A 23,484-nucleotide genomic window follows, 5' to 3' on the forward strand; every position below is an offset into this window, starting at 1 on the left:
GACTGCTCATAATATAAATATTCGATAATTGAATTTAAGGCCTTCCCCTAAACTACCATTTCACTCAGCGTGAATAAAATGATTTATAGCCTAGATTGTAGCGGCTCATCCCCCGACTTTATATACCGATTTTCATTAAATTCTCTTCAGCCATTTTCTCGTGATGCGTGTACATACATACATACAGACATACATACATACAGACAGACAGACAGACAGACAGACAGACAGACAGAAATTACGGAAAAGTAAAAAGTATATTTTCTTGTTACTATGGACATGACCGATACAGAAATATCATTCTTTTCAAATTCTCAGCAATGTACAGACAAAACTCGTATTTTATATATATAGATTGTAATACGTGTGTAATATTGTTCCTTTGGTGAAAGTTCTATTGTATAGTATTGAACCAAAATCTCAAACTATTATTACCGTACTCAAGTTGGTAAACTGTCAACCTTTACCTCTCCGTCGAAATTCGCCCAGAAAGTATCAAAGAAACTTACCATTTTGTAGCGTATTTGTTTCAGCTTTGATGTATATAACCCCCCTCCACCTGCCCGTTATATCCCACAAACCCGGGCACTTTTTCTTGTCTGTACATTTTGTCGTCGTCGTCGTCGTCGTCCCCACACCACTAATTCCCAGTCACCACTACTGGGCTGTACAATACTTGTAATGCATCGGGAGATAGTGGGTTCGAACCCCACTGGCGGCAGCCCTGAATGTAGTTTTCCGTGGTTTCCAATTTTCACACCAGGCAAATGCTGGGGCATCTTCCTTCCCCCTGCTAGCCCTTTCCTATCCCATCGTCGCCATAAGACTTCTCTGTATTTAACCCACTATCTCGGCTTGCTACCTGACAGAGTTGGGTTTCCTCCGAAGGCTACCATCCTAATAGTGTTTGATGAAGCTTTTAAATCTATTGTTCATTGCTTAGGTTTACAGTGCGAGAAGGTCCTTGAAAACACTGATGCAAGTCATGTCAACAATGGCTTGATTCAGGTTCCTGTGTTCCATCCATTTCGGTCCCATTGCGTTCACCCTGTCGCAGACGAACTGTAGCCTAACATTTTTCTACGGATTTCACTTTCGGACGAACTGCAACTTGACAAAACCTTATGTAACTGGTCCTCTTTGAAACTGGCAAACAACTATTAACAGTCGGTCGTGAGAAAAAGGACATTCATGAACCCACGATGGACTATTTTAAAAGTCACACTCCTTGGTTGAATGGTCAGCGTTGATACCTTCTGTTCAGAAGGTCCCGGGTTCGATACCCGGCCGCGTCGGTGATTTAAATCGCGTCTGATTAATTCTTCTGGCTCGGTGACTAGGTATTTGTGTTAGCCCCACATTCTCCTCTTCAAATCCCGCACTACCAACCACAGAAACACGCAATAGTAATTACATCCCACACAGAGTTGGTGTCAGGAAGGGCATCCGGTCGTAAAAGTCAAATCCACATGAGTGACACAGTTCACACCCGCCACTACACAGGTGTGTGAAAAGCGATGGAAGAAGTAGAAGAAGAACAAAAAGGTGGACTATTTTAAGACTAACTGCGATCTCTAAAAGTTTACGGTAAAAGGGTTGCTTCGAACCCCACTGTCGGCAGCCCTGTATATGGTTTTCCGTTGTTTCTCATTTTCACACAATGCAAATGCTGAGGCTGTACCTTAAGGCCACGGCCGCTTCCTTCTCCCTATCATTTCCTATCCCATCGTCGCCATAAGAGATGTTATCAAATTCTTAAGCGAATTTTGTGTACGTCCCGCGCTCTAAGAGCAAAAATAAGACTAGAAATAATGCTATTGGCTCTAAAAAGGCTCTCTTCAGATTTTGAGAAATCGTTCGTTCATTTTGAAATACTAATTTTACGATTTTAAATTCCAAATTTTGTATCGTATGCTTTGCCAAAATGGCAACCTACAGTATGACATTGGGAATCAATTATAAATTAATGCTTATTTCTTTTAAAATAACTATCCCTAACAGCAGGCTGTGCTGATTAGTTTTGGCGTTGGCGTCTTGTGTTCAAGGTTGAGACATAAATTCCTAGCAGTCGTTTGGTGTTCATTTCACAAATTCAGAACCAAATCCTGCTGTTCTTCTGCAGAGTTGGTTACTGAATTAACGTACCAGGAATATCCTTATCTTGACGAACCACATTTTTCAATAGTTATTTGCTCACAAAGTTTCACTAATTTAAAATTGGGTGATTGTATAAAGGAAGAAACTAATAATGGATTGATTAATAAATAAATGTTAATATTGCATTCGGGACAAGGTGGGTTCAAACCCCACAGTCAGCAAATGTTTTTTTTGTAGGTTTCAATTTTCATACTACCCAAATAAAACTAATTTGTAGCTTAATAATGACCACGTTCGCTACCTTTCCAGTCATCATGGTCTCCGTAAATTCGCCTGAGCGTTAAACCGACGACAAAGATATATATAATACTAGCAGAAGTACCCGTTCTTCGTACGGGTTATCAGAAACTGCTTTAGTTACTCATATTATCGGTGTGACTGACTTCATTAAATGTGTATATCACTGATGTATTTACTTACGTACATAGAAATTATTTGTCATGTTTGGAATTATACTTTTCTTCTTTTCTTCATGGGGCCTCTAAATATTAGTTCCTAATTTGCGTCGACACCTAAGATCTTTTGCTACCATGTTTTTCCTTCATTCCCACCTAGATATACCTGCTCCCTTCACAAAGCTGCAGGTTTAGTGTAAATATACTTCAGCTAGATAGTACCACAAATATAAATATTATTGAATGTATTTTTTTGATCCGACATTTCGTAACTATTACAAATGATAAAGGAAATACGCGATGCATAAAAGAAACTACTATAATTATCGAGAATTATAATTCTCAGGCCTTGTCACTCATGTCGCACATCATATAATGAATCTGAGTACATAAATGTTGAGAAATTTTTTCAAGTCATCGGCGCACCATCTTGACAATTGTGTACAGTATATAGGTTGTTTTCATTGTTACAATGGTTACAAAGTGGACCAAAATATCGGCGCTAATAACATCAGTGATCCTTCTACTCCACGATTTGGTAGTAAAATAGTTTAAACTATAGGTAACAGACTCCGCAAAATGCTGAAACCTAAGCCAGTACGTAAAAACGGAGGCCCGTCGGTAACCGCTGGTCGCTGTACTACGGAGAATTCCGGGGCTATTATTTTTATACTTCACACCCTTTTTCATCCCCGCCCAAAGGAGTGCTATGAGCGTCTTGCACAACAGTTTATTTTTTCGAGATAGTAAGTCATATGTGTATCAATGTTGGTTGGCAGCTATGCCCAAACGTACATGCATAATCTAGCTGCTGTAGAATCCTGGAGCTGACGTTGCCATGGTTACGGCCGTTCGTTTCTTTATCCGATTCCTAGAGCAGGGGTAGTGTGGTTCCAATATCCCCATAACGGTTGGCTTTAGAGCCTTAAAACATGGTTTTCGGGCACGAAAGTTTTACCGAGTTTTGTTCTTTGCGTCAAGGGACTTAAAATGAGCTTTGTCTCATCCTTGTACGACAAATTCGATTTCGCCTATATTAGCCTATTGTTTTAATATTTTTATCTCGCCCCCCCCGTCGGCCCCCCCCGTCGCCCCCCTCGAATTATTTTGAAAATAAAATACAGCCCATATTACTCACTGGCAATGTAGCTTTCTATAGGTGAAGTAATTTTTGAAATCGGTTCAGTAGTTTATGAGTCTATCCGTTACAAACAAATATACACATTTTTCCTCTTTATAATAGTATAAAAATATAGATTGCATCCCTACACATACGGTTGCCGTCAGGAAGGGCATCCAGCCGTAAAACAGGGTCACATCCACATGTGCGACACAGTTAGCACCCGCAACCCCACAGGTGTGGGTAATACGATAGAAGAAGAAAATATTCATTTTAAAAATTCACCTGCTTTTTTTATTCTTTTCACACCCTTAAGTGGATTTTCCAAAAAGAGTGTGTTCATTTTTAAAGGAAATTCCAAGTATCAATCTTAAAGTCTGTAACATCTTCATTTTTTGAGATATATGTATCCTCATATAAGTAATTCAACTCCTTCCTCACTCTTTTCACACCCCCCCTTCCCCCTAAGTGGATTCTCTGTAAACGAACATTTGTGTTCTTTCTTTAAAGGAGATTCCAAATATCAATTTTCATGTCTGTAACACGTTAAGTTTTTGTGATTTATTGTAGACTAGCAAATGTACCCGTGCTTCGCTACGGTATTCTACATTGTATACGGATATCGACGTAAATACTGTGCGTGCAGTAAATGAGATTGTTTTAAAATTGCATGTCTCTTAGCCTTATCCGAGAAATAGCATGGGGAGGTCCCCATACGTTGTTTGCAATGTAAAGTGAGGGTTGCAGAGTTGTGATAACGGCAGGCTCACTTGCCTACTGCCATTCACAATCGAGTTGGCAAGTTTACATTATAATTGCAGGCCCCATTGCCTACTGCGCGGTCACAATCGATTTTGGAAGTTTTAGTTACAATGGCAGACCCATTTCCTACTTGCAGACAGATTACAGTTGAAGAGTTTTTATTATAATAGCAGGCAACTTCCCTACCACCAGTCAAAATTGAGTTGTACAGTATGACAGGCCCTTTTTACTGCTGCCAGCCAGCTTACTGCCAGTCACACAGAATTAGTGAGTTTCCATGAAAATAGCAGGCCACTATGCCTAATGCTAGTCAAATTTTAGATTGGAACATTTGTTTATAATGGCGGGCACCCTGGCCTAGAGCCAAACACAATAGGGTAGGGGACTTTCGAACAAAACTGCATGATCCCTTGCCTTCTGCAAGACAAATCGAGAAGTGAGTTATTCATTAAAATGGTAGACCCTCCTTACTACTGCCAGTTACACAGGAGTTGGAGAAGGACCCCATTCCTACTGCCAGCAGTCAAAGTTGGTGTAGGGAGTACTGATTACAATAGCAGACACACCGTTTCACGATCGCTACAAATCGACATCAATGAATATATATAGATGGACATACGAAAGTATATGCATGTTTACAATATTGCAGACCTTCATTTAGAGATTAACTGCTGCTAAACGGTACGTCATATTGACAAAGGATTGTACCGTAAGGCGCAGTATTTAGCGATCTAAATGGCTGGTCCTATGATGTTTTCTCGCATCTCATCTATTCATGGGTCAGGTTGAGTCAGAAACGTTGAATAGGTTGAAATTTGTGTAAGATTATCTTACATTGCAGTACTCTTCGGATAATTATGTGACATAGCATTTGGCTCACATATGGGTACTGGGTGGGCCAATGTTCGTGTAGAGTTTGATCATACTATCTTTACTGTAAGTGATTGAAAGTAAGAATTATATAGGTAAAGAGTCCAAATGTACTTAAAATCGAGAAATAGAGACGAATCTAACGTATAAGCGATACAGATACGACAAAAAGTCATAAGACCAAGGTTGAAGATCACTCCTAATTCAACGAAGAGTGTGCCATCTGTTATACCGGTATGATAGGACTTCCCGTTTATCCCACGAAATACCTCGAAACGAGGGTCTGCACCATGATTAAAATTGCTTCCATATTTCGATATTCTTCGGGGATAAAAAATGAAAAAATTGAAGATCTATGAAGTTTTTCCTTCGTTACAGGCAGAAACGTATAATTTTGCCAAATTTCAATTTTCTTGCTTGTCTGGCAGATTATGCTGCAATCTGGATTTTGGGTAAGGGGGTAAAAATTGACTTTCAGGAAATTAAACCAAAAAATATGCAGACTATCATTATTACCCCTCAAACGGGTATCTGTACGAAAATTTCACCAAAATAGTCATTGTACAGGCACACACAGTTGTTACGATTTTATTTATATAGATAGATAAGGAATCTGCTCCACGTACAACACATTTTGGCTATGTCCGCTGGACGTAACCTGCAAAACCAACCGTTCATGATATCTCGCTTATTAATCTTCCTGTCGAAAAATTCACATGAGAACAAAAGTTTTAGAAATGGGCTTCCATTAAGGATTGTAGATTTCGATTAATTTCGGATGTGCATATTTTGAGGAAGTACAAAGTCATGGTTCCGGTTTCGGATAAACTCCCAGTAAATTTAGGTATTCAGAAATAATATTGGCTCTAAAACCTACATAAGGACAGGTGGATTCTAAATATCAAGTTTGGTAGAAATATATTCAGTAGTTTTCAAGTTATAAAAACTCACACCAAAGTTAAGAAATCTGCAGATGGTCTTTATTTCAACTGAAACGGATAACTGTACGAAAATCCCGCCAAAATAGCCAATGTATAGACAGGCGGTCGTTGCGATTATATAGATGACAGATAGACATGGGCACGTTTGAAAGTGCAAACCTTCATTTCGAGATTTATTGCTCCTAAACAGTACATCATACCAACAAACGGTTTGCACCCTCAGAAGTCCCTTTTATCGCTCTACATGTTTGGTGTTAAAACATTTTCTCGTATCTCACATATTTATGGGTTCGATTGAGTTACGATATTTGAATGGGGTGAAATTTGGGTACATTTTCATCATTTTACATTATTTTTCACATACTTATGTGAAAGCTAGAATTATGAAATTGGGTTCGCATATAGCCATTGATCGTGTCAATGTGCGTGCCAAATTCGATGACTCTACCTTTCCTATAAGTGTGTCAAACTAAGTAATACACGTGTAAAAAGCACAAAATTTACGAACCATCGAATTATATAGCCAAATCTACCCTATAAGGGGGAGGGAGAGAGAGAGAGAGAGAGAGAGAGAGAGAGACGACAAAATATCACAGGACCAAAGTTGTAGATCACTCGAAATTGAACGGAGATCGTGCTATCCGTTTTGTGATAGGACTGACCGTTTAGCCGCGAAATACCTCGAAACGAAGGTCTGTTCACCGTCATTAAATTGCCTATATTTCTATATTATTCGGCATAAAAAGTGAAATATTTAAAGATCTTGGAAGTTTTCCGTAGGTTACCGGCTAAAACGTATAAATTCGCTTAACTTCAATTTTTCAGCTCGTGTGGCAGATTGTGAGGCAATCTTGATTTTGGGCCGGGGGTGGGGGGTAAAATTTAGGACTTCAAGGAAACTATAGCTAAAAAATATGCAGGTGGTCATTATTACCCCTTAAACGGAAATCTGTACGAAAATTTCGCCAAAATAGTCAATGCATAGATACACGGTCGTTACGATATGATTTATCTAGATAGATAAGGAATCTGCTCCACGTATAACACCTTTTGGACTATGTCCGCTAGACTTAGCCTGAAAACCGAACTTTCATGTTATCTCCCTTATTAATCCTCCAGTTGAAAAATGCATATGAGAAAAAGAAATTAGAATTGGATTTCCAAACAGTTTGATCGATTTCCAGTCAGGTTGGTCTTGTACTTTATATATTGTGGGAGAGTAAAAATCACCATTTCGGTCCCCTATAAAAACCCCAGTCCATTCCGGGAATTTGAAATGGTATAAACCTTAAAACCTACCCTTGGAGTGGTGGATGCTAAATATAAAGCTTGGTTCAAATATATCAGTAGTTTTCAAGTTGTAAGAAATACGCTTTAGCGCACCCGCTCTTGCGTTAAGTCCGGTGGGACTTGTACCGAAAAACGGTCCGTTAATGATATCTCCGTTATTAATCCTGGTATCGAAATGAAGCATATGAGAAAAAAAGGTTTAGAAATTAATTTCCATTAAGGCAGGTAGATTTCCATTAAGTTTGGTTGTGTATATTTTGAGGGAGTGCAAAATCTCGGTTTCGGTTTCGTATAAACCCCAATTAGTTCAGGGATTTAGAAACAATATTTCCTACTACGAAATCATGATGATGCCATTAATTTTTTCTAGAATCGGTTCCTTCAGCAAATAAGAAAGCCGAATTCACCTACATACAAGGTTATTAACCTAAGATGTTACACGAAAATAATGACTAAACCATTAAATATATTGGTATTCTGTTTTCATGTTCGTAAATGCTACCTAAGGGCTTGTAAAATAATGTGCTATGTATTCTCATGGGGTGATTAATAACTGAGATATTGATACTAACTCCATATTTTTAAATGAAACGGCACAAATTCATACAGCTGGCCTAAAAGTTCAACTGCGTACAGGTTCAAATATGTAGACTAAGTATTTACAAAATCGGACATTTACTTTTTGAGATATCAATAAAGGCTAGTACACACCAAGCGACAAAGTTGCGGAACACGTGTATCGCGACAAGTTCCAGGGATGTCCTGCGACATTTTTTCCGTGTTTGGGACTGTCGCGATACAAAAGTTGCATGTCGCAGGTCTCCCATTGGAAATAGGATACATGATACAAATGTTGTACAACATGATGTAGGCTGGATGTGTCGCGAGACAAAGTCCCGGGACACGCCGATGCCAGTGTGCAGATAACCGCTACATATTGTTGTGTTGCTTGTTCTGTGGTTTTTTGCGATTGAAACTACTCTAAAATCATTGAGGATTTACACACCCTCCCTTGTCTTTGGGATGTTATGTCTACCGAGTATAAAAACAGAGACAAAAGGAGGGAAGCAATGGAGTCTCTGGCTAAAAACTTCACTATGTCCATTCACGAGATGGAGAAAAAGATTCACAACGTTAAAAGCACATAAACAATTTCTTGCACCATTTCGCGCCGATTCCTGTGATGCAACTGGCTGTGTAGATGTGGACGCGGGACATTGTATCGCAACAGTCTAGGGACAGTGTCTCGCAACTGTCCCCGTACAATGTCCCGCGACTTTGTCGCTAGGTGTGTACTAGCCTTAAGAACAGCATGCGCGGTTTGCCATGCCGCATCAGACAGCGCGCAGTCCGGCAAGGACATACTGATGCACAAGCAGTTTTCTGGGTCCGATTCCAGCCACAGAATTGATACCAGGCATGTAAGCATATCGTAAAGATGTAATGGGTTTCCAAAGTGTGTATGACAGGCGAACTCATGACAGGAAAGGGAGGGTTGATGTTTTTAAAAGGAATAAATTACTTTGACTTCAAATGAACATAACGAAAGTTATAATTGTCACTGGTTTGAGTGGGGAAAGACGCCAAACTGAGCGCAACCTGTTACACATGGATTTCAAAACAAAACAAGAAAACTTTAATCTTCCTTCCACGTTGTGCGTTCGCCAGTCATACAATAACGTTGCACACCCAGGGTATGTTACGGTACATCGCATGTGTATAGTTTACAGTACATACCTGGTATCCGTTCTGTGAAGGAATCAATGCCAAGAAACAGCTTGCCGACTGCACGCTGTCTGATGGGGCATGCGAAAGCCCAGATGCGGTTTTTATTGATATATGAAAGTAACCGTCCGATTTTGAAAATACATATTTGAACTTGTACGTAGTTGAGCTGTTAGGCCAGCTGTATGAATTTGTGCCGTTCCATCTATATATATAAAATAACTTGACCTGACTGACTGACTGACTGACTGACTGACTGAATGATTCATCATCGCCGAGCCAAAACTACTGGACATAAAGAAATTAAATTTTGGGGTATATTCATATTAAGTTGTAGGTGCTCACTAAGAGAGGATTTTTGGATATTCCGTCGCTAAGGGGGTGAAAAGGGGAGTGGAATTTTAAAATGAGTGTATCTATATCTCAAAACTTTCAATGTTTACCGATGTAAAAATTGGTATTTAGAATCATCTTTAAAAACAAGGAAACACGTATTTTTTGTTTTCAGAAAATCCCAATAGCAGGGGTGAAAATGGGTGAAAAATGGGTTGAATGCCTTTAAACAGGATGCCGGTACTTATATCTCAGAAACTGGAGATATTACAGACCTGAAAATTGGTACTTTTGATCTCTTTCAAAAATAAACACGTATTTTTTGTTTTTGGAAAATCCAATTAATGGGAGGGTGAAAACGGGGGTGAATTTTTAAAATGAGTGCATCTATATCTCAAAACTTTTAAAGTTTATAGATGTAAAAATTGGTACGGTATTTAGAATCTTGATTAAAAATAAAGGAATACGTATTTTTTGTTTTCAGAAAATCCCAATAGGAGGGATGAAAAGGGGTGGAAAAAGCGGTTGAATGCCTTTAATTAGGATACTTATCTCAGAAACTGAAAATATTACAGACCTGAAAATTGGTGTTCAGGATCTACTTTAAAAAAAAGAAACACGTATTTTTTGTTTTTGGAAAATCCCAATAGAAAGGGTGGAAAAGGGTGAAAAATTGGTTGAATGCCTTTAATGAGGCTACTTATATTTCAGAACCTAAATATATTACAGACCTGAAAATTGGTGTTTGGGATCTACTTTAAAAATAAAGAGGATTTTTTTCGTTTTTGAAAAATCCAAATAATGGGGGGTGAAGAGGGGGGGTGAATTTTTAAAATGAGTGTGTCTACATCTAAAAACTTTAAAAGTTTACAGATGTAAAAATTGGTATTTGGATCTCCTTTAAAAACAAAGAAAAACACGTTTTGGGGGGGGGGGAACCATCTTGGGGAGCGGGAGTGAAAGAGAGTTGAATTCCTTTCACGAGGACACACAAATCATAAACTGAAGAAGTTAAGAGTCGTGATAATTGGTATTTAGAAGATCCTTTACTATTAAGGAAACAAGTATTTTTTGCAGGAAAATTCATTTAGGGGTGGGGGGAGGAGTGTGAAAGGAAGTGCAAAAAAAGTGAATTATTTTTATGGGGATACTTATATCAAAACTGAAGGTAATAGACGTGAACATTGGTGTTTGGAATCTCCTTTAAACATAAAGAAACATGCCTTCTTTCAATTTTTTGCGGGGGGGGGGGTAAATAAACTTAATGGCGGTCGGGTGTAAATGTACTTATAAGGAGCCTCCGTTGCTCAGGCGGCAGCGCGCCGGCCTCTCACACCTGGGTTCCGTGGTTCAAATCCCGGTCACTCCATGTGACGTTCGTGCTGGACAAAACGGAGGCGGGACCGGTTTTTCTCCAGATACTCCAGTTTTCCCTGTCATCATTCATTCCAGCAACACTGTCCAAAATTTCATTTCATTTGTCATTCATCGATCATTGCCCCAGAGGTGTGCTTCGGTAGCCAGCACAATTCCTATTGTCGCCACTAGATGGGGCTTTATTCATTCCATTCCTGACCCTGTTGACTGACTGAAAACAGGCTGTAGATTTTCGATGTACTTATTCTGATCATAAACCGATCATTTTTAATCTTTCCTGGGTTCGTTTTCAAGAGCCATCTTTTCCTTCGGAGAACGTTCTTAGATAACAGTAGATTCTCCTGGCATATAAATAAAAATTTAAACACATTTGAAATAAACGATAGGAATGAGATTGACCGTCAAATTGTTCACCTCTATAATAAGGTCAATAATTCACGGAAGTATGTCATTCGTATCGCCAGAAATCCTGCACACTTGCCTACGCGCGACAATGGTGCTGGTCACATTCTCAACAATGACAATGGCAGCAGATGTAATTTACCGCCAAGTAGCGGTCTTGCATCTTGCTGTAGGGTCCAGAACATCTAATAATACTACTACTACTACTACTAATAATAATAATAATAATAATAATAATAATAATAATATGGACCGTCGTCAAATGTGCGGATCGCGCTCGAAGCGGGTCCTGGACGGGTGATGACTAAGAATGCAGTCCGGCCGCGGGTTCAGTACCGCCAAGGCACCCAAGACGACACCACGCCGGATCTCCTGAAGGATTTGATCCATATTACAAATGCTTATAGGAAAAAATGGCAAAGATTTAGGGACCCAACTGACCGGGTTGAATACGTGGACCTAGCCCGGGAAGTACGAAATCGATTGCTGGAAAAAAGATTGAAAAATGGGAGGAAACTTGCCGTAATCTATTAGAAAACAAGTCAGATCGTGAATTTTGGCGGATTCTCGCAGAAAGAGTCAGATCGCCAATTTCGTCGGATTATATATCTAAAACAAGCATTCAATGATAAATTTCAGTATAATACCGTAGCGAGGCACGGGTATCTTGCTAGTTTAAAAATATGGAGTTAGTATCAGTATCTCAGTTATTAATCACCCCATGGGAATAAGTAGCACATTATTTTTCAAGCCCCTGGGTATCATTTACGAATATGAAATCAGAATATAGACATATTTAATGGTTTAGTCGTTATTTCCGTGTAACATCTTAGGTGAATAACTCTGTATACTGCACCCGCTCTCGCCCTGAGTCCCAGACTAGCATTTATCTCACGTGGGATCGGTTCTTTAGTAAATGTCTAAAGCAAACTAATGTATTCAAATAAGGCGCTCAAGTAACTACAGGGATGAACGGGGCATGCAAATTAAAATAGGGGGAAGGGCTCATTCCTAGACACTCAAGTGAAAGGCCACACAATAGAACTAGGAAATGGCGGAATTGATTACCATAGGCATGACTAAATGTATGTATGTTGGGTCTTCAGCCCGAAGGCTGATTTGGTCCTCAGCAGCTCCCCCATAAGCTGCCATAGATGGCCTAGGCGTCACTGAAGAGGCGAACTAGGGAAATGAGTGAGGTAGTTTCCCGTTGCTTTCCCCACTGAGACAGAAGTTGCTATTACGTATCAGTCTGTCAAGCCCACTGAAATGCAGGCACCAACCAACCGTATGAGCGACATTTTCGCACCATTCATAGCGGGGACTGGCTGCATAAAGAATGACATTACTAGCATCACTCATACCTCAGTCACTTTCATATTGTCAAAGTCAAGAATGAGACAGACAGGTCAATGAAAGTAACAAATTTATTCTAGCCCATACCAGAAGACATAGTGCACTGTAAACACTACACCTTGCCAGCAAAGGCATCATGACTAAATATCTACAATAAAAATATAATGTAACTGTTTCCTTTTGAAATTGCAAACAGGAGCCATTTATTTAAGTACTGTAATTTATGCAGTGTTATATTGTGGCATAATTTCAAATGCGACAATAAACCTGAAAACAATTATAACTTGTGTTTTCACCATCCTACCACTTTGATGGAGGGAATATTATGAGGTCGAACAGCATCCCGTATGTTTGTACATGTAATTCTGAATTGGTCGAACACCTGATCCGTATGGATCGAATCAATGACCCTGTGTACTTAGACACGTAAACCTGAAAACATTTGAGACGCGGGAACGAGCACAACCTTGTGCTTTGCGGTCGCCTCCACGTTCCATTAGACGAGTTACCTCTGGGTTATTCACACATAAGATAGCCCGGAATCCTATACTAGAAATATCATCGTAACAAAGGGGGAAAATTAGACGGAAGGACCCTAGCCTAACTATCCAGAGTCACGAGCATGCCAGTAATAACTCGCCAAATTTAGCTTTAATTTCATATTTACCATTGCCAATGCGACATATAAAAGGTTCGGAAGGTGACTCTAAAATTCTCGTATAATCCTGACATTTACCAGCCGTAGTCTCACTAACAAAGTTATGAACCTGGGTATCCAAGGGAAGCGCAACTTGTTGGTCAAAACTAACCCGACTCACGGTGACTATTATTATTATTATTATTATTATTATTATTATTATTATTATTATTATTATTATTATTATTATTATTACGATCGTCGAAACATCAATATTATGATTACTATTATTGATGTACAATATTAAAAGATTATTATGGGTCCCATTTAAATTCGTTTAATCTGTCATTATTACACCTGGCGGCCATTCATGCGGACTATCAACCTCTCTAATCTCTGGGGCCGTAGTACTTCAAATAACTACGCATGCAGCCTATCCTTCTCGTACGTACTGTAACAGGTTGAGATACCTGCACTCTCCGTAACTCAGTCTTACTCTGCCTACACCCCACGGGCTGATAACTCCATTTTCCAGTACCCGGACACTAACATTCTCTGTGTTTCTCGTAGACTTCTTTATATATTTCATCGTAGCTTCATTATAAATATCCCTGATGAGGGAATTCTTCCATCCTCACACATCAGAGTAAAATTCCTCAATTATTGTTCCGAGTTCACGACTGATTATATTCCATCGACGACATAGTACGATCTACTATTCATTAATTGCATGTTATTCCTGATTCCCCCCCTCATTTGATTTGGTTTCTGAGGTTAGTCTCTACAAACGATCGTAAGGGTGTAACATTATATTCCCGTAACTCTTAACGATCGCGAGTACGTAATTATTACGTGGTCCCAAACTATTACCGGTATTTGCACAATCAAATTTTAACCATTTTTTATAATTCATTATACCCACGATTTAAACAATATGTTTAGACCATTATTTAGCATTCATTTTAACCGGTGACAGCATTCAGACTCATTAACATAAATTTAATTAATACATATCTTGGAACACAATCAGAAATTTTAATATGTCATTAGTGAATCCATTTTATCCATCTAAAAGTCTAAGTTTAACACTGTTTACATTTGAATATCGTATTTTAAATCCCGACAATGCCATTTATAACCACCGGCAAAATCTCGGCAACTCATTATTATTATTATTATTATTATTATTATTATTATTATTATTATTATTATTATTATTATTATTATTCGATCTTCTGTTCGTAAATCACACATTTCATTTCACTGGCAATTTCATATGTCTGGATGCAATGTAACATGCCTTATTCCTAATACTAAAATATACGGTAGCATTGACCAAAGCGGTCAATTAATTTATTCAAATACATGGGTGAGCTCAACACTTTCTGAAACACAAGAGTAAACAAATGATAAACCCACAGTAAATTTATATACAATAAAATAAGCTTCAATTAAATGATTTAACCCATATTAACGGTTACTTTAATGTCCCTCTGTCTTATTTACACTAAATCATGGAACCGAGAAGCAGTCCATATATTACGTTAAGAAACAATTATTAATATATTTATTTCCCCATTTTAACGCGATAACATTCCCAAATAATTACTCATATTATGGTACTCGCCGTTTTGTAGGCTTCTTGGCGCTGGACGGACAAAGGGCTCAGGCCCCCATCAGCCTTACTCTGACATGGTGTTGGCCTTCAGGACATAGCAATGAATTAATCCTATGCACTTACACATCACACACTTCTTAACCTATACATAAGAATATACAAGTATTCTAACTTCGAGGTGCCTAAGACCGTCTATACATTCACTGAATTGTCTTCGTTCCTGCCCGAACTAGGAACCATTGATACTAAGCGACGAAATATCTTAAATGCGACCGGACCCGCTTCGCCGGTATCGAACGCGGCACATCCGGGATAGTGCGAGTCCCTGTGGTTAGTACACGGATGTGATGAACGCCTGTAAATGGCGCCGCAATGTGCGAAACACCATAGGTCTGTATTACATGTGCGAATTTCATTACCTGTGAGTAGTACCATAATCTGTGGAATACCGCGAGTCTATGCTACTTTTGATTAGTACCGCAAGATGACAAATACCCTGGCTCTACTTTCCTAGCGATAAGTACCATTATGAGGGGCGATGACTTGGATTTTGGACTCCTTCAGTATTACGGTATATAAGCAGTCCCTTAGTCAGTAATACTATTGTTTTACGTCAGTTTCTGTGAACGTGAGGCATTGCGGGTCGTATCCACTGATTGTTTTAAATTCATATTCATCCATTAATTCGTCGTCCTCACGTTTTGTGTTCTGGTCAGAGGAGGATTTTGGACTTTTAATTTGTCATTACATTTCGTCTCATTTCGTACCATTAAGGGCCGATGACCTAGATGTTAGATCATTTACATCATCATATCTAAACCGTCTAGTGTTAGCTACGCTGACTCGGTCTTCCTCTAGAGATGACGGAAGTCTCACCATCCGAAATATTATGGCTAACTTGTCTTCACTAAGACAATAACCCACCTCACTTCCAAGCGAATGCTGGAAATGTCCCTTTACATGTCTATTCAGAGGCTACAGATTGATAATTTCACGCTAGGCTCATTGCATTCATTAGAAGTGCTACCGGCGTATGCCGGTAATTTATACTTCATTAAATTACAGCGTACGTGACGAGAATCATAACTGTCAAACTGAATTTATCAATGTGGCTTTAACCAATAGGAACTCAAAGTACTCGGATTATTCACTGTAGATTACTTAAGTGCGGCGTGGATAATTTTGCGATGAGTGGCAGAACTTCCGCCCTCGACTGTGTTGTTTCCACTGATTGTTCACGTGTCTGTCGAATCCATCGACAAGCTTTATTTATACTTTCCTGCCTCGGCTTTGGTTCATCTGAGGTCAACCCCGAGAGAGAGAGAGGTGGGTTTTCTTGAATCGGTATTTGGAGGCTGGCCTGGCTGTTCAAATTTTCACCACTGAACGGTCCGATAATTTTAACTCACACGTGGTAATCTGATCGAAATTCGATCATGGATTGATCATATATCAATAGATTTTCGTCTTCCAGGTTTTCGCGTATTTCGTTCGTCGCTATTGGCGTGGTGTAACTCTGGCCAATAGCAGTCCAGCTGGGGTCAATTCCTAGAATTTGATACCTTACACTATTAAAGTTATTGCAAATGATCACGATGAAGACCTTCTAAAATCCTCACAGTTTAAGTCTTTAATTCGAATATTTTATGTATTATTAATTGGAAAGATAGTCGGATTTCATATTTACAGATTCAAAGCTGGTGCACCTGGAAAAGATCGCAATAGTTACTAGAATTTTGTCATTGGCCTAGAAAGTAAAGCAGGCCTTTTAAGTGTTCCTTATTTTTCTCGTAGCCATATATGCCCGTAGGCTGGGGAATTTTGTTTCCTCATTTCTAAGAATGTTTGGCATCGTGACACTTCAAACTGAACAGAAATATCGGTATTTTTTTCCTGGTAGCAATTAGTGACTTAGTCCTTAGCTCTCCCCTTTCCGCTCTCGTAGTTAAATAAACACTTAGCCAAGAGGTCAGGACCCCCTCCCAACTCCTTCAACATAGCAAATCTCCATCCCCCCCTTCCAACTCCATCAAATCCTCCAACCCCGCCAAATCTCCTGGCCAGAGAAAAGGCGTAACCTTCTAGGTGGCCCGCCCCTTCCCTTCGGGAAGGGGAATGAAAACTTTCCTCTTGGTCCTGGTCGTAGTTAAGGGAGCGGGCACTTAGAGTGATTTCTGCCGTGATAAACAGCTTAACTAGCCTTGGTTCTTCGGAACGGAAATGTTCATTTCTAGAGGCAATATAATCCGCTTGGCTCCAGGTTCGTATGAATGTACTTGCAGGTGTGGTAATATATTTCCCAAGTCAGCAGCACAGCTCCCCAATATGTATTTCCGAATTTCAATGTCATATCAATCATATCAAATCATGATGAGATGGCCTATCCTGCATGGGTACAATACATATTCGGAGCTAACTTTAGTAAAATCTCTAACCTAAGATTACTACAGAAGAAATCATCCTTAGAGAAAAATGTGTTCACTAGTACTGCTGTGTTCCAGATCCCGATATGTTCCTCCCTGTTCTGACTTCTCTGCTGGTGCTTTGGCGGCCCCTAATAGCGAATACAGAGTTCCGGTTCGACGATTGTGGTATGCCAGCGACATGCAGAAGAATTGCAAATGACAGAAATCCAGAAGACATAAGTGAGTAAGTATTATTAACTGTGTGGGATTGTATGGTACATTAGATAAAATAGGAGTAAATCATGTGATAACTGCACAAATTCTAAAAATATTTATACATTAAAATACAATACTTGTATGTAGGTCTAATAAGTAGTAGACTTAATCAGATCATTGCATTTGACACGTGGCAGTTACTCCGTTAATGAATATTCAAAGAAGAGTATGGATTGGTTCAGGACCAAAAATATATCTGCAAACACGGCATACGAGAGTCATTTTTTAAGTCAAGACAATATTTGTATTCCACCGAATTCCAAAACCTCAAATGATAGCCGAGTAACAAAATCACTCGATTCTCGTAAAGGCGGTCGCGATCCAAATTCCGATCATTGCATGTGCGATTCTTGAAATGAAAATACTCCTTTTGTTCGGATTCCACCGTTAAACTGGAGATACCACAGCTATGATCACGATATCGACTCAAATCTGGTTTGTTTTCTTCTTAATTCCATAACCCTAAATGTAAAGACATGCCGGGGAGATAGTGTACTATGCGGTACCTCTTGACTCCACTACATGGGAACAATGTCGGAAGATATCAGCAGGTTTTGACTGCCTGTGGCCTCCGAAGAGGCCTGATGCACATCTTTTCATATCGGCAGGTGGAGAGTGCACAGTTTGAAAGTTGCAAACTTCATCAGATTAGGACCTTAGTTGGCGTGAACAGCGTCCATACTTAATATTAAGACCGTCGCGTAAGAAACGTAAGATATTGTTACACAGAGCTTTCGAAAGTATCTTTTTCTCCAATACCGGTCACAAGGTAGGCAGAGGCGTGCATCGCACCCTCGCAGCTCATGCAAGCTCGATTCTGACAAGCTAGCTCGTCATCGTGACACCAAGGGTGCCACGCGCAACACATTGCGGCGAGCTATCCCGTCATACTGACATAGCGAGTGCCACGCGCAACACATTGCGGCGAGCTATCCCGTCATACTGACATAGCGAGTGCCACGCGCAACACATTGCGGCGAGCTATCCCGTCATACTGACATAGCGAGTGCCACGCGCAACACATTGCGGCGAGCTATCCCGTCATACTGACATAGCGAGTGACACGCGCAACACATTGCGGCGAGCTATCCCGTCATACTGACATAGCGAGTGACACGCGCAACACATTGCGGCGAGCTATCCCGTCATACTGACATCGCGAGTGCCACGCGCAACACATCGTGACGAGCTCAGTTGGCTCGTATACATGATATCAGCGTGCTAAGTGTGTGCTGCGTCGTCTGGTAGCTAGGTGATAGTGCCAATTCAGTTTAGTAATGGCATGATAATAAGAGTTGACAGGTTTTTAAAACGGCGATACGTGGCATGTCTGAAAAACGCCCTCTCTCCCTCCACCTTCCACCCTATCGTCATGCTATTAGACGTATATGAATGCAAAATTCCTGCCGGACACCTTAAAACAGGAAATTACGAATAGTCATTCTTCATCACTCTACTGTGATCAATAGAAAATTCTCTTACAAACTGTACATTTTGACTCTAAAGGAATTGTCACCCACAGACGCAAGCCAAGAATACATAGGCTTTTTCAACTTTTCTACAAATACAGTCCTTTTGTTTCATCATACATGGAAGGGGTCGAATCACTTCGTACCCGTCTTTTCACAAACTCGACAGTTTACCAACAGACAGGCTACAATTATAATCGCTGTCACAACACGATAATTCAAGTTCTATCTCCTTTATAATAGCTTAATATCATTGCATTGTTTCAGTTTGTTTCTGAAGTATTTCTCCTTCGCTGTCCAGTCAAAAGCACATAAGAAAAACTCTTCAATAACATGAATATCAAGACCGTGTATGACAACACAACGTGCTGGATTATGTTGTTTTATGTATTGTCGTCTCGAATCAATGTCTCTGCGTACGGCAAGATATCCTTGCGATTTTAATGAACGAAGTAAGGAAAGATGGTAAAAATAATTGCTTCTAAGGTTCCACTTATATAGGACTTTTTCCGTCCTGTACGGGTTCAATACGGATTTTTTTTTTATTCCATTACAGGACTTCCCATACAATATGGAACATTTGGCAACATGTCGTCGAAACCACCAAAATGTTAACAATCCATGCCAACGAATGCTTCTGGCGAAAGAAATTCAGCAAGTCAGAAGTAATGAGCACCGAAGAAAGTAGTACAATCAGTACTCAAAATATAAATGGCCTACAAGCACAACGTTTATTTTGTAAAGCCATTCCGCTTGCTTTCGTCCTAATTTGTACTTTGTGCTGTATATGAGTGGCGTGCTCCTGTGTTCGTACATTACAAAGCTTTATGCATGAATTCTTTTTAGGGTAAAGAAGGGTCGAACAAGTGACCAAAAAACTTCCAACACATCCTAGTTCGTTGTATTATGCTGTGCCAAGACCATATGTTTGTGAAATGTATTTACTCGTCAGAATATGCACGCATTTGCCAAGTATTCTAGAAGAATAAATAAATCTTCTTGCATATCGACAACTTATACACGGTTCCATATATGATTGTCTTTTTAACATGAGTCTGATACTGAATGTGTATTACACCATGTATTAGCATCCTAGTAAAATATCGTATGCAGGGTTCATACTGTAGGCGTGTGCATCACTTGAGGCTAGTCAAAACCAGCATGCTAGCTTGCCGCTCTTTTCTAGCTGGCCGATCTGCGCTCTGCGCGACGATTTCAAATAGGTCAGACGATGTGTGCCAGCATGTCTCATCTAGGATGCCCTGCGACTCTTAACACGGATGGTATTCGTGCTATGATCGCAGAGTGTTTAGAGGACGACAGACGATGGAAACTGCACGAGTGGTGGGTAAATAGAACTGATACTGACCAAGTAACTATGCTAAGATTTTGTGGCAAAATCTACACATGCGGCACAAGATAGCTGCAAATTCGGTAGCACGTTGACTGACTGAAGTGTACTAGTGGGCACGTTAAAATAATATACGCTATGAACCTGCAATGATACGAATAAGGTGAGATGCTTGAATTTGGATTAGGATCTTAAACCACCGAGCGGTTAGGGTCGCGTAGCTGTGAGATCACATTCAGGAGATCATGGGCTCGAATCCCACCGTTGGCAGTCCTGAGGATGGTTTTCCATGGTTTCCCTGATGTGACATCAGGCAAGCGCTGCAGCTGTACCTTAAAGCCACTGCCACTCCACCTTCCCAATCCTAACCCATTTTCATTCTTGCGTCGCTAAAATCCTTCGATGGGTTAGTGAGACAATAAACCGCTCGCCCACTCTCTTGGCGCTACAGATCTTGAAGGGCCCTCCCCCACTTCTTTCGGTCCAAGTCCCGGAACCCTAACGCCTCCAAATCTCTTGAGATGTTGTCCAGCCATCTGTCCTTGGTCTCCTCCGTCTTCGTTGGCCGCTGCCATGTTGGTCGAAGATCTTCTTTGTTGTGTTCGGTCCTGGACCATCCTAATAATAATAATAATAATAATAATAATAATAATAATAATCGTATGGCCTCAGCTACCGTGTGCATACATTTCAATTTGACGCCATCCGTCTGTCTGCTCGTAAATTTCGACGTTGCGTTTTACTCTAGGCCCACTAGATGGCAAACCGGGTAAACCGAAACTCTCTTGGGCGTCTATGGCTGAGATTTAATTAATTTTGTCGGGTAAACACCAAATGTGTTACCAGAAATCTTTTATATGCCGGCATCGTACGACATGGAATGTCGAATGGACTTTTTTCCGCCCTTCAAAACTCCGACCACCTCTGCCGGATTTGAACCTGCTATCTTGGGATCTACCGAGCTCGATAGCTGCAGTCGCTTAAGTGCGGCCAGTATCCAGTATTCGGGAGATAAAGGGTTCGAACCCCACTGTCAGCAGCCCTGAAAATGGTTTTCCGTGGTTTCCTATTTTCACACCAGGCAAATGCTGGGGCTGTACCTTAAGGCCACGGCCGCTTCCCACTCCTAGCCCTTTCCTGTCCCATCGTCGCCATAAGACCTATCTGTGTCGGTGTGACGTAAAGCAACTAGCAAAAACAAAAAGAATATCTTGGGATCTGGAGGCCGACACTCTACCACTGATCCACAGAGGCAGCTATCCTTATGATGTGACCAATGTACTGAAAAATCTCCTCTTTTTGGCCTCAGCGACAATCTCGAGGTCACCATACAGGGCGTAGACTTCTTCGTTGGTCCTGATGCGTCACTCTCCTCGATCTTGAACTGCGTCGAAGATCTTTCTGAAAATCTTTCTCTCCCGCACGTGTAGAAAGTAAAGTTAAACCACTAGCGAAAAACGTATCTATGAACCCAAGCTAACGCGTCAGTTCGCCGAATAGCTCCATCAGGAATAGTCCGGAAGTGTCAAGGTTCATCAAAATCAGTCTCCGGTAAAGTTAATGGCGATCTTGGCATATGAGATCATGAGATCTGGAAAAGGGGAGGTCATTTTAGACCACATCGAAAAGGCTATCTACGCTGTAGTATTGAGGATAGTCTATGGCGCATTAAGTATTTCTCCCCTCTGTAATGTGTGGTCATGAAGTGACTGATCTTGTTTATTTCCCACAGGTCTGAAGGAGGTTTGTGCTTTTGCGATCCAGACTGCTTTGTTGTGGAAGACTGCTGTATAGACGCTGTCCCCAACGAGAACTCCCGATTAGTGGATATTGCCCCAGCATACTGGGAGTGTCGTGAATTGGCTGTACAGGGCAGAAATCATGAGGTACAAAATATGGCTTAGATTTGTTTATGACTAACGTTATGATTTATGTAAACATAGACCTAGGTTATACAAGACGCAACCTCATAGAGAGTAGTGAAATCTGAGAGTAGACAAGGTAGCTTTCCAAAATATGTTTCGGTTAAATAAAAACAAGTCTTGTTAAATTTTAATATACTAACGGTATGTGTCCGCATCGAATCTGCGTTGCGAAGCCCTGCTATTAAACACTATACTGTATTGGAACAACCGCTGACGTTATAAATAACGACCCATTAAAACATTTGAATATGAATGAATATATTGCATACTAAGGCTATATTCGTGCGATGAATAGAGAACTCAAAATCAAAATTAGTCGATTGTTAGTTTCTCAGGTTGTAAAGCAGATGATTTTCTGCACATTAACTGCATGTGTTTATAAAAGGAAATGGTAGTTTTAAAAATGTGTTAAAATCCATTCACATAACAGAAAATGCTCTTGAGACCAAGTAAAGTAGCATATTTTTGCGCAATTTGACTGTCATAAAGTGAACCAATTACACAATCGAGATTATAAACTGCTGAAACTCAGGGAAATTAGTTCTGGCTCAGATCATTGTTACAATACCAGTAACACGAACAAATGTTACCCCAAAAGATGATGTAATCTAATGATACAATAATAACAGGACCGAGTGAGTTGGCCATGCGGTTAGAGTAGCGTAGCTGTGATCTATCATTCAGGAGATGGTGGGTTCGAATCCCACCGTCGGCAGCCCTGAAGTTCAAACTAGGCAAATGCTGGGGGTTGTACTTTAATTTAGACCACGGACGCTACCTTCACTGTCCCATCCTTGCGTCGCTGAAAACCTTTAGTGGGACGTCACGCAACTAGCAAAAAGTTATAACAACGATGAACTTGAACTTAAACTTTCCGCTGCTACGTCGAGTAGTGTAGCCCGTTCAGAAACAAAGTAAATAATTATATTCGGTAGTCGAGCCTGGGTCCTCACCTCGTCAGGAGTCTGGCTCCATGGCTCAATGGTTAACGAGCTGTCCTTTGGTTAGAGGCCCCGGGTTGGATTCCCGGCAGGGTCGAGAATTTTAACCATCACTGGTTAATTCCGCTGGCACG

General features: G+C 40.3%; 1 protein-coding gene across 5 annotated transcripts in view; it reads left to right on the plus strand.

Annotated features, from left to right (window-relative positions):
• The window catches only part of LOC136877469 (uncharacterized), an 86,656-nt gene that overhangs the window by 3,902 nt on the left and 59,270 nt on the right, over window positions 1-23,484 (plus strand). For 4 of the 5 annotated variants that reach the window (XM_068228691.1, XM_067151551.2, XM_067151560.2 and 1 more), the window contains exons 2-3: window positions 17,485-17,632; window positions 22,217-22,370. In XM_068228691.1, coding sequence (XP_068084792.1) covers window positions 17,493-17,632; window positions 22,217-22,370 — 294 coding nt within the window. In that variant the 5' untranslated portion in view covers window positions 17,485-17,492. Of the gene's footprint in view, window positions 1-17,484; window positions 17,633-22,216; window positions 22,371-23,484 lie in introns of those variants that run through there. The other variant, XM_067151540.2, reaches the window with a different exon arrangement.

The sequence above is a fragment of the Anabrus simplex genome, chromosome 1 (genome assembly GCF_040414725.1).
Source record: "Anabrus simplex isolate iqAnaSimp1 chromosome 1, ASM4041472v1, whole genome shotgun sequence".
Classification (NCBI taxonomy): Eukaryota; Metazoa; Arthropoda; class Insecta; order Orthoptera; family Tettigoniidae; genus Anabrus; species Anabrus simplex.